The 16,337-nt window shown below is 42.6% G+C and overlaps 1 protein-coding gene across 4 annotated transcripts in view; it reads right to left on the bottom strand.

Annotated features, from left to right (window-relative positions):
- FRAS1 (Fraser extracellular matrix complex subunit 1) overlaps positions 1-16,337 on the bottom strand; it is a 422,531-nt gene that overhangs the window by 192,484 nt on the left and 213,710 nt on the right. For all 4 annotated transcript variants that reach the window (XM_063108769.1, XM_063108770.1, XM_063108773.1 and 1 more), the window contains exons 15-18: positions 12,271-12,414; positions 4,915-5,055; positions 3,378-3,518; positions 1,797-1,973 (exon numbers count right to left, since the gene is read on the bottom strand). In XM_063108769.1, coding sequence (XP_062964839.1) covers positions 1,797-1,973; positions 3,378-3,518; positions 4,915-5,055; positions 12,271-12,414 — 603 coding nt within the window. The remainder of the gene's footprint in view (positions 1-1,796; positions 1,974-3,377; positions 3,519-4,914; positions 5,056-12,270; positions 12,415-16,337) is intronic.

Raw genomic sequence — 16,337 nt, 5'->3', positions numbered from 1 at the left:
TTTAGACTAGTTTCACAGATTCCAACAAATCAAAAATCCCACTTCTGTAACAATGTGGGCCAAGAAAGAAAAAAAAAAAAGACAGAGAAAGAGATAAGAAGTTATGCTTTCTCCATCTGTTTTCTCTTGTGCTCTACATCGAGCAGGGGTAGGCACTGTAATTATTTTCCTTAGGGGACTGGGGCTTCCCGGAAAGAAGAAGTGGCTTGAGGAAGCTTGTCTGGTGAACCTAAACCCCTTGAAGAGATGTGAGAAGCAATTAAGCAGGGAGGAGAGAATGCACCCTTCCACCAGGGGTCTGTGGGTTGGTCCCTAAGGCAAGAGCCACATCACTCTCCAACATAGCACCCAAAGTAACCAGACCACAGAGGGAAAGCTGTGTGGTGTGTTTTGGGACAGCACTGGGATTCTTAGCATCAACAAGGATTTCCATATTTCACAAGTTGTTATGGAAACAGAGTCATAGGAGTTTAAGGGACTACAGACAGTTCAGGCAATGCATACATGAGTGGAAACCAAGATGACTGGGAGTATTGACCTTTTTCTCAATTTCTGGGCACCATGTAAACTCCCTGGAGTCTGGTGCCTCCCAGGGAATAGGGCATTCCCTACAATGTTCATGAACACCTGAGTATATGGACTGAGATTCATACATATTGAATATGGGGGTTTCATAGTTTATCTGCCACTTTTAAACTCCTAACCTCCTTTTGTCCTGACAAAAAAGCCTATGTGAAAAAAAAATTATCTATTCTAATGCTGTGAATGCAAAGGTTCAGAGAGGTTAAGTCTCTGTCCCTGGGTCTCTGTATTCTAATCCTGCATACTTCCTTTTAGGCCACATTTCTCATTGTGTCAGAAATCTTTTAACCTAACCCTGAAATCCAGCATTTCCATATGCGGGTGTATTCTAATGTGGAATTGAAGCCACTTTAATAAGTGGGTTGTAAGATACAAAATTGAATCTGCAGCATGGTTACAGTTATGTTGCAAAAATGAACACTCAAAACTATGAATAGAAGAAAAGATTCAAAGATATTATAGCAAAATAGTGAAGGCAAACGGGTTTAGGTGGTAAGTGGATTATTTTTCTACTTTTTTCTACATTCAAAATTTCCTTTAATGAATATGTTATGTTTACAATTAGAAATATAAGATTAATACATTTTTTTTTCAGGTAGCTTGAAAGTCAAACAATTCACCCAACAGCAAGGCAGCACCTTGTAGGAGCGGGGGGCGCGGGGGGGGGGTGCTCCCTGCCTCCCAAGAAACTATACTCTTCCCTTTCTTCTGCCCAACCACTCACAGAGGACCTGGCCATTGAGTCAAATTCTTCAGGATGTCACCAATTCTCTGCAAATAATGTGCCAAGGTAACGGTACGAATCATTTCTAAATTTTGACAGAAGTCCAGATTTTGCCCTGAAGGGACCGATTCATATTCAGAGTAGCAAATTAGAAGAAATAATAAATGCAATTCTACAATGAGCTCTGGGTCTTTCTTAGCTACCCAAGTCTGGAAGTTCTGAGAATGTAACTTTGGGGAGGGTGGAGTAAAAGGCACTAGCTCTTTAAGATCATCTGTTGTTCACAAAGGGAGGGAGGATGTGGGAGGGGGCACTCTTCTGCATGTTGGTCTTCTGCATCATCCACAGGAATCATGGAACCATTCTAATGGGAAAACAAGGTCTTCCTGGCTTTGGTTCCACCTTACAGGATCTCTCAAGAGGTAAGCCCAGAAGCTAAAGAGGTAAGCCCAGAAGCTACCTAGCACTGTCTCAGATCATGCTCACTCACCTTCACACAGCCCAGTGCTCTCCAAGTAAAAGTGGGCTCTACACTGGGACAGACACTCGCCGGCAGGGATACCTGCTCCGGACAGCTGCTCAACCTGCAGTCCTTCCTCTGGCTTCCGGCACCCGGTGCACTGAGAGGGCTCAGGACCTGCACAGGTCAGGCAGGAGGAGTGACAGGCTGCACACAGGAATAAAACACAGAAAACAATCCAAGGATCAGAATATGTTGTGGCCAACAGGAGTCCCTCATTAAGTCAAAACCCCTTAGAAACATTCACCAGATACATCCTTTCAGAATATTATTCTTCTAGTGTTCTGTACAAAGCACAGGGCGATGATAACATTTGTGAAAGGAGAAAGAAAGGTGGTGTCACCTATTCTCATTTCTCAGGTCCCCTAAGGGCTGTCAGACTAGATCAAGCGCGCGCGCGCGCGCGCGCACACACACACACACACACACACACACACACACACACACACACACACACTCTCTCTCTCTCTCTCTCTCTCTCTCTCTCTCTCTCCAGTCAATTGGACAATGTTGGCTTGGTTCTCCAGAGAAACACATTCACTGAATGACAATGTAACATTACGCCCTTGGTTCTGATTGAAGACGTTTAGGAGCATTCAGATGAAGGCTGTTACTGTTTCTTCCGCAAAAACAGTTGTGATGTTATCCATTATGTCATCCATCACCCACCGAATAAGGGTCCAGGCAACAAATTCCTCTTGGAATTTGTTTGGGGAAAGGCAGCTTTTCTAGACGAGGAAGAGGTCCCCTTTGAGCAGCAATGAAAATGTCACAATCCATCACAGTATTTTGTTTTCCCTGCCTACTGGTGAAAATCAATGCCAAATACAGTGCTCAAACTACCTCACACCCACATTTTGATATAATTAACTCTTCTGTTCTTTAAAAGTTTCTCTAAATTTTCTTTGTCAAAATATTTTTTGCAGCTTCCCTGTATTAAATACATTTTTCTTGTAACTATTCTCAAACTCTTTTTTAAGGTGTCCTATGTGCAAATAAATATAAATTAATTTCACTTAGTTAAAGTGTTTGCTCCCAATGTTCTGGTTTCCAAAAGCTCAAATGACACTGCCCTCCCTGAGCCCAAAGCCTTTTTGGCAAACAGCTATTTAAGATTTTCCATTTTCCTCAGTCCAGAGGCATCGCTAGTGACTCTCAGTTTGCTCAGCAGTATCATTAACAAAAAGAAGTTCTTCAGGGAAAAACAAAATGAAGCCCAAGAAAAACATTAGCAATGCTAGGAGAGTAGGGAAAGGAAGAAATAAGAGTTTTATTTTGTTTTAATATATAGTAGAGGAAATAACATTTTCCACAAGGACGACCAGAAAAATCACGAACTTTTGGGTGTCTTCACACATTTTCCAAAGTGATTTTTCAGATTATCCCTCCACAAAACTATCGTAATGAAAAAATGCATATAATGTATATATGGCCATATAAGATACATTATAAAGGAAAATTTGCACTGGGAAGTAACATTACTGGAGAAAAGTAAATCTATGTCCTTGTGATGGGACATTCTCTCAAGAATGACAATGACACCAACGATACCTTTGCAGACCCCGTGGTCAGGGAAGAAGTCCTCTCCACAGCTGGGCAGACAGTGGCCTTTGCGCAGGGCCTGGGGCTGGACACAAGCTGTGCACTGAGAGGCTCTGGGCCCGGAGCAGCTGGCACATGACTCATGGCAGACTGAGGAAGAGAATGAGAGGGAAGCAGAGTGGGGCCATGGTGGCTGTCCCAGCACTCACAGGCAGTCCCCTGCAGATGTCACTCCAAACCAAAGGAAAAGATGGTTAGAAGATGGGTACACAGCCAGAACGGCCCACATCACCCCTTTACCCACCTTTCATCCACATTCCACCTATTGTTTATTAGCTACTCTCTATTCAGTGCTTGTGTTAAGTGCTTTGTACACATTGTCACTTTTAATCCTCATAACATCATGAGGTAGGTATTATTGACTACACTTTACAGATTAGGAAACTGAGGTCTCGGAAGTTTAAAAAATTTACCCAAGTTCACAGAGCTCATTCACAGTAGGGCTGGGATTTAGCCCTAGGTCTGTCCAGACCTAAAACCCACACTGCCTGAATGGAGGAGAGTGGAGAGTGTGTGGGTCTGACTATCGGGAGCACTGGCACTCTGACCAGCTTGTCCCCTAATTCATCGATGCTTTAGCCAAGCCTGGGTCTCTCCAGGCCCAGTTTCCTTGGCTTATGCACAGTGAGAGGCTAGACGAAATCATCATACTTCCAGATTTGACATCCCAGGATTCTAAGTAAGAATTTCAGTACAGAATCTGACCGCTACATATGACAATGTCAAGAACACATCTCCCCTGCCCTGGCCCTGGTGTTAGCAGTGGAACAGGAGCTAGATACAGGAAATATCCTACACTAATGGACACTAGGTAGCAGGGAGAGTGCATGTGTATTTTTTGGAGAGCAGGAGCAACCAAGTTGTCCCAGGCAGCAATAAGAATGCAGAATCGCCTGTAAGGAAAGACATGAGTCAGGCATACATAACTTGGAAACTTACAAAGTCTCAAATGGGAATGTTTCATAATTTAAGGTGTATAAGTCTGAAAGAAACAATATATAAATAGCACCTAAAAATAAATTTTCAATGGATACAGACTTCAGCTTTACCAGCTATCAAACTTGATTTAACTTTTAAATTTTACTTTTGTGGTGTGTTACTGTTGCCAATATATGAGTTTAAAAATGCCATGTAAAAAATGATTCTGTCATACTTACACCTAAGTCGGTGATGGTTTACAGGTTACAGAGATGGTTAACTGTATGTTAAAGATGTTCTTAACATTTCAAAAGGACCAAATGAACTCCAATGATGATTGATATGCATAAGTCCTTCATTTAATCACTCTTGACCCCCAGCATCCACCCATATCTCCCACTCCCGTACCAAATACACATAGGTTCTATAATGAAAAGTCTATCCCTTTTAAAGAAACATTTTCCCATCATACACACAAATCCCAAGTAAGCAGCATACAGCACCAAGTAGAGTCAAACATGTACTAAATACTTTCTGATGATGATGATGATGACGACCCATCTCTTACCTTTGCATCTGCCAGTGTCATCAGCATAGTACCCAATGGGACATTCAGAAATGCATTTCCCTTCATGCAACACTGATTTCTCAGTACAGGTAAGACATCTGGGACTGTTGGGGCCACAGCTCTTACAGGATTGGTCACAAGCTAAGGAAGAGAAAAACCCACCAGAGAAAAGCAACAGTGAGCACACTCACCAGTGTATCCAATTTAATATGGGATTTAAGGTTAAAATGGCCTTAGAGGTAGGGTTGCCAGATTGATCAAATAAAAATACCATATGTCTAGTTATATTTGAATTTCAGGTAAACAACGAATAATTTTTTAGTATAGGTATGTACCAAATATTTTATCTTTTATCTTATCCTACTTGGAGAGAGAATTCAAAAATTAAGGGCTCTACTAAACAAGGTCATGCTACCAAAATTATGTTGAGAGTGTTGAATTTCACACAATCTTCCAGGACCTACTCATTTGCTTGCTCATTCATTTACTCTCAAAAATATTTTATTAAGGTCTGTGTCGGGTCTTGTGCCAGGTGGTAGAGACACAAAAACCAAATCAACTTGGTCTCCACTTTAAGCAATGAGAAAAGAAATAGGCAATATTAGAAATATTAAAAATGTCACTCAGATCAGTCTGTATAGGCACATGAAAATTCAAAAAGATATGTGTGAGGTAGGGAGTAGGAAAGGTCAGGAAAGGACTCATAGAAGAAGCAACCCTTGAACATGGTCTTGGGACCTGAGTCGGACCATGCCGGGCTGGTGGAAATACACTCCAGGCTGAAGCAGCAAAAGAGGAAGGCTTGGAGCCTTGGGAGAACCTGGATGTCCAGGGAAACAGCAGTTCCATTCGGCTGGAATAGTGGGAAGGGCCAGATTATGGGAACCTGTAGCCAGACTCTGTTGTCTAGATTCTCATCCTATGGAAGGCACTGGGAGTTCCTGCAAGGTTTTAAACACCATAGAAACATGGCCATACTTGTGTGTAAGAAAGCCCACTTTGGCTTCGGTGTGGAGGGGGGAGGAAGGAGAGTTGAGGGCCCTCCTGGAAGACCATGACGATGCTCATGGAACCAGATGGTTCTGGGCTGAATCAATGCTATGGAGGAGGTGATAGACTTGAGAGCAGTGAAGGGGAAAGGGTCTCAGATGGCTTCCAGGTGTCTGTCTTGGGGGACTAATGATGCCACTCACAGAATGCAAGAAGGACAGTAAAATTGAGGGGTCTATGATGAGCCCTGTTTGGAACATGTGCATTCCAGGAAGCAGTCTGATCTATAGACCTGGAGCTCAGGAGAGAGGTCTGGGGGTTGTCACATACAAGTAGTTGTTGAAATCAGAAATCAGTTTACTTAGGAAAAATATTCAGGATAAGACAGAAGTAGGCAAGAACCTGGGGACCTTCAACATTTAAGGAAAAAAGAAAACACTAGCAAAGGTGACCAAGAGGAAATGATCCAAAGATAGGAGAGATAAAAGGAGCATGGTGGCTGAGAAGCCAAGGGCAGAAAACATTTCAGGAAGGAAGTCATTAACAGCACAAAAACTCTGGAAAAGTTTCAGTCCACCTACAAACTGGTTATGGGTGACTATGCCACCACTTCAGTGGAGTTGTGGGACAGAACAAAAGTGAAGGCCACGATTATAAACTGTTCCTTTAAAGGCTTCTGGTTGTGAATGAAAGGGGACAGGGAAAGAATTAATTAAAAAGGTAAGGGGTTGTTTTGTCTTTCCAATACTATAAAAATTCAAGGCAAGTATAGATCCTGGAAACCTCTTGTACACCCTGCTAACCTCTTGGAGAAAATTTCAAGAACTTGAGAAAAAGATGCTAAGTGATGGGGCCAAATGTTCCCTCCTGCACCCTGCAGGAGTCAGTGCTATTCCACAAGCAAGTGCATAGGGCAAGATAACCTTCAGTAAATGGGCCAAGGCAATAGCCTTCATATCAGAGGAGAAGAAAATCATCCCTCAACTCGTGGATGGAACAAAGAAACAAAAATGAATCTGAAAAGTGTTCTTCCATCCCACCACCATAAAATCTCTTGAGGTTTCTAATTCTAGAACTGACATCTCAACAGTACTGAATACTCTGTAAGCTAAATGGAATTTCCCAGAGGTGAAGAATTGCAGAAATGTTTTAAAAATTAGAATTGACAATGAAAATACTACATATCAAACATTTTAAGACACACCTAAAGAAATATGTAAAGGATAACTTGTAAATTTAAATAAAATTATTAGGAAGATATCATTTCCTCCAAACTCATCTATAACTTCAACACAATGTCAATAAAAATTCCAGTTGAATTTTCTTAGGAATTCTATAAGTGTACTCTAAAGTCTACAAATAGCTAAGACAACTTTGAAGAGGAAAAAAGGGAAAAAGTTTTCCAGTCAGCTTTGAGGCATATGGCAAAGTGAAAGAAATTAATGAACAAATCAACGTAATAATAGTACAAGAACAGAAATTCAGACTATGGGAATTTCTAAATTTTAATAGAAATACAGAAATTTATTTCTTATAGCTCAAACAGACCTATGTGCATATGGAAATTTAATGTACAGTAAAGATAAATGGGGAAGGTTAGATTGAGTTACTAGATAATGTTGGGAAAACTCAATCACGAAATGGAGAAAAACCAAACCGGATCCTATTTAAACTCATATTCTTAAGTGGACTCACTCCAGATGGATTGATAACATGAGATAAAACTGCCAAATTAATAGAAGAAAAAGTAGGATAATTTATTTGTGAGCATTAGCATGGTAGGTCTTAAACAAAAATCCAAAAGAAAACCTTAAAGAAAAAATGATTAATTAATTATCTCTGTTCAACAAAGGGCACTCTATTAAAAGTTAAAAGACAACAGAATAGGGAATATTTGCCTATTTAAAACTGACAAGAGTTAAGATCTGTCACAGACAAGGAACTCCCTAAAATCAACTCCATAAAAGGCAGCAAGGCTAATAAAGCAATGGCCAAAGCACATTAAAAAGCAAATTATAGAAGAGGAAACTCAAAGTCCAACAGGAGTTGAAGATATGCTCAAATTCATTAATAGTCAGAAATAAGCAAATTAAATGAGATGACCCTTTCTACCTATTGACCAGAAAAAATCAGAAGCTTGATGATGCCAAATGGTGGCAAGGAGGTGGAGATGCTTGGCAGTGCAGACTGCACAGCAAGCAAACCAGCACTACTGAGACAAGTAAGGAATATACAGAGTCCAGAAACCCACAGTTCCGCATCTGTGTGTAAATTCCAGGGAATCTCCCATACAGGTTCCCAAAGGGACCATCCGAGGCTGTTCACGCGTGCTCTCCAGCACTGGTGTGCGGATGGAGAGAGCGAGGGAGTCTGCCACCAGGAGCATGGGGGTGTGATGTGGAGGAAGGAAGGCACTCCAGGGAGTTCCAGCAATGAGAAGCGAAGGGCTGGATGACAACACAACAGGGGCCAATCATAAAAACAAGTGCCTCATGAGACAAGAAGTCAACGGTAGGAACTCTGTAAAATGGTATCATTAAATACATATGCACTCAAAACAAACACACTCAGTTTAGACAAGCTTATAACAACAAAAAGATAAAAAAAATGTAAATGGTTGCCTGAGCAAGAAGGGAAATGAGGGTAAAAAGAAGAAAAGGAAGAGAGAAAAAAGGAGGGAGGAAAGGAGAGAGAGAGAGGCTAACAGAAACCTTTAAACTTGCTTTGATTTATTATGTTAGCTGGAGTCAGAAAAGCCCTTCATAATAACACAAGTGCTTAAAAGACTAAAGAATGAGGCCTTTTCTTTGAAATGCCCCACCCTTCAAATCTAATATTTGTAAAACTCAAAACGTGTACCACAGATGAACTTGGTTACTGTAAGTTCTTTCAGCCAGGGCATACCACCATTTAGAGCAGGCTGTGCTGGATTTTTCTCAGCACTCGACTCTGAGATTTCTACAGATATGGGCTGGTTGGTTCTAAATTATTAAACCAACATCAGCCGGTCTTTATCTTGAATAGCACTAATCTGAAATGGAAATTAGCCAGCATTATCAGCATCTGATGTCTTAATTAACATTCTGATACCAATCAGTGACTTGGTTCACCTTTGTTTTAGAAAATATGTATGTGAACGTTTCTGAAGTCATTTGATAAAAACTTAGCGAACTTTAACAATTTTATGAAAAGTATAAGCTCCAGTTTTGCTTATTAAAAGACTTGTTGGTAGGGCCGAGCCCGTGGCGCACTTGGTAGAGTGCGGCGCTGGGAGCGCTGCGACGCTCCCGCCGCGGGTTCGGATCCTATATAAGACTGGCCGGTGCACTCACTGGCTGAGTGCCGGTCACGAAAAGGACAAAAAAAAAAAAAAAAGACTTGTTGGTAAATACCAATGTATCACAAACTTTTGCATCATGCTAAGCACATGTTATGTGTTCAGTACCTGTTGATCAATTGATTAGTTGGCTGATTAATATCAGCTATGGTCCATCCTCCTGTTTGGAAGTTTCCTTCCTGATGCTTTTCAAAATGTGTACAGACAGCATTTCAGATGTATACTCTCTCCCAAACCACCTGTTAAGTAGTCTTCTGCTTTAATTCTTCCAGTCTGCAAGGAGCTCTGGCTTTCTTCACTCAACCTCTGAGTCCCAGCAGACTCCCAACTCTCCACCCCTCAAGGCTTGTACTATCACTCCTTTTAAATGCACTGCTGTCCCAGCAAAAGTCACTTTTCTCAATCCAGGTACTGTCTTCTTGGTTGCAGGTCCATGTCACCACACCTCTGTCAGTGACAGACACCAGCCTCCTTGGGGACTTAAAGGGTAAATGCCTTCAGGCCTTCAGATTAGTGCAAATTTGACATCTGTCGACCTTTTGAGAATACATCTGGCTTAATTGAGCAGAAAAGTGATGCTAGCAGAAAAAGATTAACATGCTCAGGCTCATGGCAGCCTGGCCTTTCTTTCCTTGTTCTCTCCTGAATCCTAAACAAAAGCCACCTGCGACTCATCCACACCAAGCAAGATTTTCACACCAGCAATGCTGATGGATCTCTACACAGCTTTAAACAAGCAGCTGCCAACGGCTATCTCTCTTCCCTAAGACATGTGGATTTGTCAAGTCCCAAAGATCATCTCATTTTTGCTGTTGCCCTGCTCGGTGAACATAATAAAGACAGTAACTCAAGAAAGTTTTATGGGCTTCACGTTTTTATTGATTTAATGGAATTAGTTCTGAAAAAAAGTTATCACAGACTTTCTATAGGTATGACCATTGCAGTAAACTCAACTTTTCATTTACCATCCAGATGCCCATCTGTAGACCTGGCAATGTCTACAGGGGTAGCCGGCTCATCTAAAGACTGACAGGAAGACAAAGGAGAAGGGGGAAAAAAGGAAGGAGGGAAAGGACAACAAGAAGGAAAAGAGAGGAAAAAATAGGCAGAAGTGCATAAGGCAATATCACATTTATAGTGAGCAGTAGAGTGGTTCAGAGGCAGTTAAGATCTAGAGCCAGAAGATCTAAGCTTGAATCCCAACTCTACCCGTGTTGGGAAAATGGAACAATTTGCTCAGGCTCCCCTTGCCTTGGAGCCGGTTCAGGGTGGTTCTGTAAACGTTGTGTGTGGGTGGAGTAAGTGCGCCTGCACAGTGCCGCTTTGTCTGGTGTTTTACTGCCTCGGGCACCCACCATGCGTGGCTATATTTTCCAGACCCGCAGCTTCCAAGGACCATGTGGCCGGTTACCTAGCTCATAGATCTGTGTGAAGGGGTCTGGTGACCCAGCCTGATGTGGAGGAGTCTGGTGACCTAGCATGGCAAGTGAAGGGTTTGTGACCCAGTCTGTGAATGGGCTTGAGGGGTCTGGGAGCTCCAGACCCAGCCCTAGCTCAACCATCGGCCAAGTCAGTACAGGATTACTGGCAGGTAAAAGAGCCTTGACAACTGGCATGGTCGCCTAGTTTTACAATTGGCGTCATGAACAGGATTAAGAACTACACAACTGGCGCTGTGAGTAGGATATGCGACATCAGCCTTAGCCTCGCAGTAGCCCTTGTCGTAGCCAGACAACCCATTATTGGCTGTGTAACCTCAGGCAAGTTTCTTACCCTCTCTGTTTCTTCATCTGGAAAATGAGGATGATAATATCTACCTCATGAAACTGCTGTGAGGATTAAACACCAAACATGGATATAACACTCTGAGCCAGGCACTGTCTAAGTGCTTTGCATATATTAACTCAATCCTGTCAACAGCCTTCTGAATTGGATGTGTATTAGTTTCCTATAGTTGCTGCAACAAATTACCACAAACTCTTTGCCTTAAAACAGTATAAATTTATTGCCTTACATTTCAGAGATCAGAAAGCCTAAAATCAAGGTGTCAACAGGGCTGCGTTCCTTCTGAAAGCTCTGGGGGAGAATCCATTTCCTTGCCTTTTTCCAGATTCTAGAGGCTGCCTGCAGGCTCACAGCTCCTCCCCATATCCCTCCAACACTCTGACCTCTGGGTCCATCCTCATGTCTCCTTTTCCTACTCCACCTTGCCTCCTCTCTCATATGAAGACCCTCATGATTACATGGAGCTTACCCAGGTACCAGGATAATAACCCCATCTCAAGATCCTTAACTCAGTCATACCTACAAAGTCCTTTCTGTCATCCAAGGTCGCAGGTTCTGGGGATTAGACACAGACATCTTTGGGGAACTGTCTACCACAGGTGCTATATCCCCACTTTACAAGTGGGAAACTGACACACAGAGAAATTATGTAACTTTCCCAGAGCCGTGTTTTTCCCCAGACCTTCCTGCCTCTCAGTGGGTTAATGTTATAAAGCACTTGGAACTGTGCCTGGCACGAGTAGGCACTAAGCTGGGTCAACTCTCATCGTTGCAGGGGCCGTGAGTGTTAAAGGCAGAACAGACAATAACTGCTTCAGCTTCAAGCCAGTGGCACCAGCACTGAAGGAAGGTCTGCCCGTCGCTGGTGTAAGCGTCTCCTTGTCTCCACATACGTTAGGAAGGCAGGCTAGTGCTGATGGAGAGTGTGGGATTTGGAGAAAGGAGGACCTGGGTAGGGGCCTGCTCCTCTCCCTATGGCTGTGGGTCTTGAGCTGGCAGCCTGGGCCTCACTGTCTTCATCTCCAGGACGAAGCTAGAAGGAGCACCTCGACCCTAACAAGCTGTTGGGGTAATTAAAGGGAGCCTACTGGTGAAAAGTGTTTTATAAACTACTAAAACAACATCAGTGTCAGCACCTATTCACATATTTGTTGAGTAAAAGAAGCATTGGTTATCGGTGCTGTGACTTGAACATGACAAATGATGTTAGAAGAGGGATAGGAAAAGACGCTCCGGGGACTCACCAGTGCAGGTCCCTTGCCTGCTGTAGAAGCCTTGGCCACAGCTGCTCTCACAGCCACCGTCTCGCAGCACTTGCAGGGCATCTCTGCAGGCCAGGCAGTGCTTCTCTGTCGGACCCCAGCAGCCTGCACAGGACTCATGGCAGACTGCAGGCAAATGGCAAAATTAGTGAACAACCTATAGGAGAAAGGACTGCTTGTCATCTTGCTTTCAAAAGTTTTAAAATTTACAAGAAGGATGTTGGTTGGCTCCTTTGGTTTCTAAGCTGTTTCAGGGGAAAAGCAATACAGCCCCCCACCCCCCAAAAAACTATTTCTGTTGACTAGAAGTACACACACAACTCAGTAAAGTATTTCTCTCCCCTCAACAGCATCTGCCCTGCACAGGGCAGACCTCAAGAACTCACGGAACTCTTCTCTTACACCTCGAGTTTCTAACTATAGGTTGGTTCTGGACCAGAGTTACTCCTTCATGATTCTAAAATTTCCTCTTCTTCTTTCATTTGATTTTTTTGTCACTATTCATGGTTGTTTTTCATCTTAGCACTTCTGCAAAGAGGGGCCTATTACGAACATTGAATATTTTCAGATTTGGTTAGCTGTGTGTATGGCTAACCCCACCAATTCTTTTGTTAATAAATCTTAATTTTTAAAATATTGGTTTCACAACAGAGCACAACCTATTTTACAGAGGCATTGCTTCGGACCAGAATTGGCAGGAAGAATGAAAGTCTTTGCTGCTTGCAAGTGGCTTAGCAACCACACCTTAGTAATTCAGTAAGGTACCCCCTCAGAGGCAGAAGAGAGGATACCTGTACTGTAAACCTCAAGCTCCAATCCTCTCCTGCTTCTACATTGCACAAGAAAGTCTTAATTTTGGACATCTTTTTTCCCCCAAATTTAGAGCTAAATATGAAAGGCTCTGTGATAAAGAGTAACAGTGGCAGGGGTGTGGGGACCAACTTCAGACAGATCTAAAGGAAGAGAAGCGGCCAGCCATGGGGAGGGTCAGACCTGCAGGAGCAAAGTTCGTGAGGAGGGAAGGAGCTCAGGTGTCAGGGCTGGGGCTGGCGGAACACAGTGGGGGCACAGGAGCACACTCATGGCCAGAGCCAGAGGCAGGAGCCTGGTCAAACTTGACCCTGGAGACCATGGAAGGGAGTTAGGATTTTAATCCTAATAACAATGTGAAGTCATGAATGGGCTCACATAGGATGGACACAAATCTGACAGACTTTTCCAAGCTCTCTCTCACTGCCACGTGTAAGGACGTGCATGTGAGCAGGAAGACCAGCGTGGGGTCTACTGTGTGGTCTGGGTGAGAGGTGAAAATGGCCTGGACTAGCAGGGTGGGAAGCAGAGATGGAGGAAAGTTTCCTCAGTTATTGTCTGGTCCCCTAGTGAGACCACAAGCTTCTCGAGGGCAGAGCCCATTTCTATTTTGTCAGCTCTGTGCTGAGCACACTGCTTGTGCTTAACAAACACCTCAGGTGACTTCATTCACACTCATCTCCTTATTGATATTTTATAAATGTTACACAAGAATACTGCTCATATTTAGGATAAGCCACCGGCATGACATTATAACTAAAGATCTGAGTAACAGACACTACCCATAACACACATGAAAGCTGTCTGTCACTCATTCCTTCGACTACCCTTTGATTCCTGACTACCGCTGTCATCTGAAATGTCTATCACGATGTATGCCTTTGCCTCCCCACTCACTCTGGAGTTGATCAAAGTCGTCACCTAATCAAACAGACAAAAAAACAAACAAAAAACCCAAACTCATTCTAAGAAGGATGCCAGGCTGACCCAGCAACATTCAACAGAAGCACGCCGGGTGCTACACCAGCCTGTGGGGACTCCCCAGCTAGACACAGGCCAGCTGTTACCTGAGGTCTGAGACGGAAACACGACAGACGCTCCACTGCTTGGTGCCATCACACAAACTGCACTGGGGGGTAAATGTCCAAGGGAAGGATGAAAGAAAAGTGAGGCTAAAAAGCCCACAGGGCCAGATCACCAAGGTCAGGTGGGTCAGGGTAAGGACCTTGGGCTTCATTCCATGCAAAGTTTTAAGCAGGGCAGTTGAATGATCGGTTCTGCTTTTTAGAGAGTTCACTCTAGCAGTAGGGAAAGTGCAAGGTAATTAACTCAAGACATTTTTAGGGGAAGAAATCATCGTTGTCCGGGGATACAGAAGAAACAAGGAATTAAAGCACAGCTCCCTAGTTCTCTTCAGTGACTGGCTGAATGGCGGTGCAGACATTCAGCTGTTCTGATTGTTAAAGTAGTAAAACACTTGCAAACTGGTTGGTAAAGGGTTGTCACTTAAGCCCCCTCCTTGATACTCCGGCTTCACCCCTGGGAGCCCTGGTGACACCATGCTCCATCAAGCCAAATGTATAGCACTGGAGATGGTCTGGGGTCCCCTTCTTCTTCTTGATTTGAATCTATGGACATACTGCTTGTTAAATATTTTTTTTTTATTTTTTAATTTTTTTGACCAGTAAGGGGATCGCAACCCTCTGCAGGGTGTAGTCCGTACCACGCTCAGCCAGTGAGCACACCGGCCATCCCTATATAGGATCTGAACCTGCGGCCTCGGCACTACCAGTGCTGCACTCTCCTGAGTGAGCCACGGGGCCAGCCCTGCTTGTTAAATATTTTTAATATCACCCTTGGTGTTGCCAGTGAGAACAGGGACCAGAGGAAGAGCAGGATAGCCTCTGTCAACAGACTTAGGGATGGCATTCAGGCCCCTCACAAACTGAACTCTGCTTAACTTTCTGTCTTTGTCTTCTGCTATTGCCCCCAATCCCCAAACACATAATTCTATGGAGCAGGGTACCCTAAGCCTGTCATGTGCCTGTCCATGGTTTTGGATGCCCCACACAGGATTCACTCAACAGCAATGCCTCTGGCTTCTGCCTTAGCACCTGTTATAGTATTTACATTTCATTTCTTGTTTATATTTCCTAAGTTGTCATTACTCCTGTGAAGCTTTGCTGAATTTGCCCAAATAGTTAGTTATTACATTTTCTATTTCCTGCAACATTTTGTACATGCATCTCTTATGATACTTGTCCTACTAATTATTCAGTTACAAATCAATCTCCTTCAATGCAATGTTATACCCTACCAAACAGAGACCGTGTTTTAGTCATCTTAACCCCCAGTGTCCAGATGGATGCCTGCTAATAGTACTCATTAAATATATGCTAAATAAATGCACAGCAGATTTTTAAAAATTGGTTATGGGAAGTCCATCCTATCAGTTACTTTCTATATGAGAACAACTAACCATGAAGTCATAGTATTAAAATGTGATAACCTAAGATGAATAAACTTGAGGCTTTAATATTTACTTAATAATTACAGAAGTCCAGATCTGCTTATGATGACAAATATGATGCTGCATCTATGTACCAAATATGATACTGGTTTTACTGGTCCTTCTCTTTTTTTCCATATTGGTAGAAAGGCATATTCCGTGGCCAGTCACAACACCAGAAGGAATTTTTATTTCGACACAGGACTATGCTAAGCTGTCATTTCTTATAGTGATGTACTCCCACTGTGTTTTTTTAAATAAATTTTGTGTATATTTAAGAAATACAATATGAAGTTATAAGATATTTATATACAGTAAAATGGTTACTATAGTGGAACAAATTAACATTTTCATCATCCCACATAGTTACCCATTTTCCCTGCTGTGGCAAGAGCAACTGTAATACCCATTTAGCAAAAATTCCACTGTGTTTTGCAATTGATTTCTAATTTCATACACTGAACATATGCTACTTCAGATTATCTCTTTCTGCAGGCTTGTTTCATATTTGGCTTTTATTACATTTGGGTTATTATGAAAAATAAGAAGTCACTCCCTGACTTTTCACCATAATTTCTCTTAGAGATGCATTTCATATCCCTCAGAGCTTGAATTGTATATTGTGAAAATTGTGGCAATAAATTTAAAAAGAGGGCGAATAAGGGAAAACCATCTTCTTATCTCACTTGAAGTAGATAATTTATTTGGTAAGGATCCTGACATTTCTGGA

This window comes from Cynocephalus volans, chromosome 9 (genome assembly GCF_027409185.1).
Source record: "Cynocephalus volans isolate mCynVol1 chromosome 9, mCynVol1.pri, whole genome shotgun sequence".
In the NCBI taxonomy this organism is placed as follows: Eukaryota; Metazoa; Chordata; class Mammalia; order Dermoptera; family Cynocephalidae; genus Cynocephalus; species Cynocephalus volans.
Note: the sequence above shows the minus strand (reverse complement) of the source record. Positions and strands in the feature narration are given on the sequence as shown.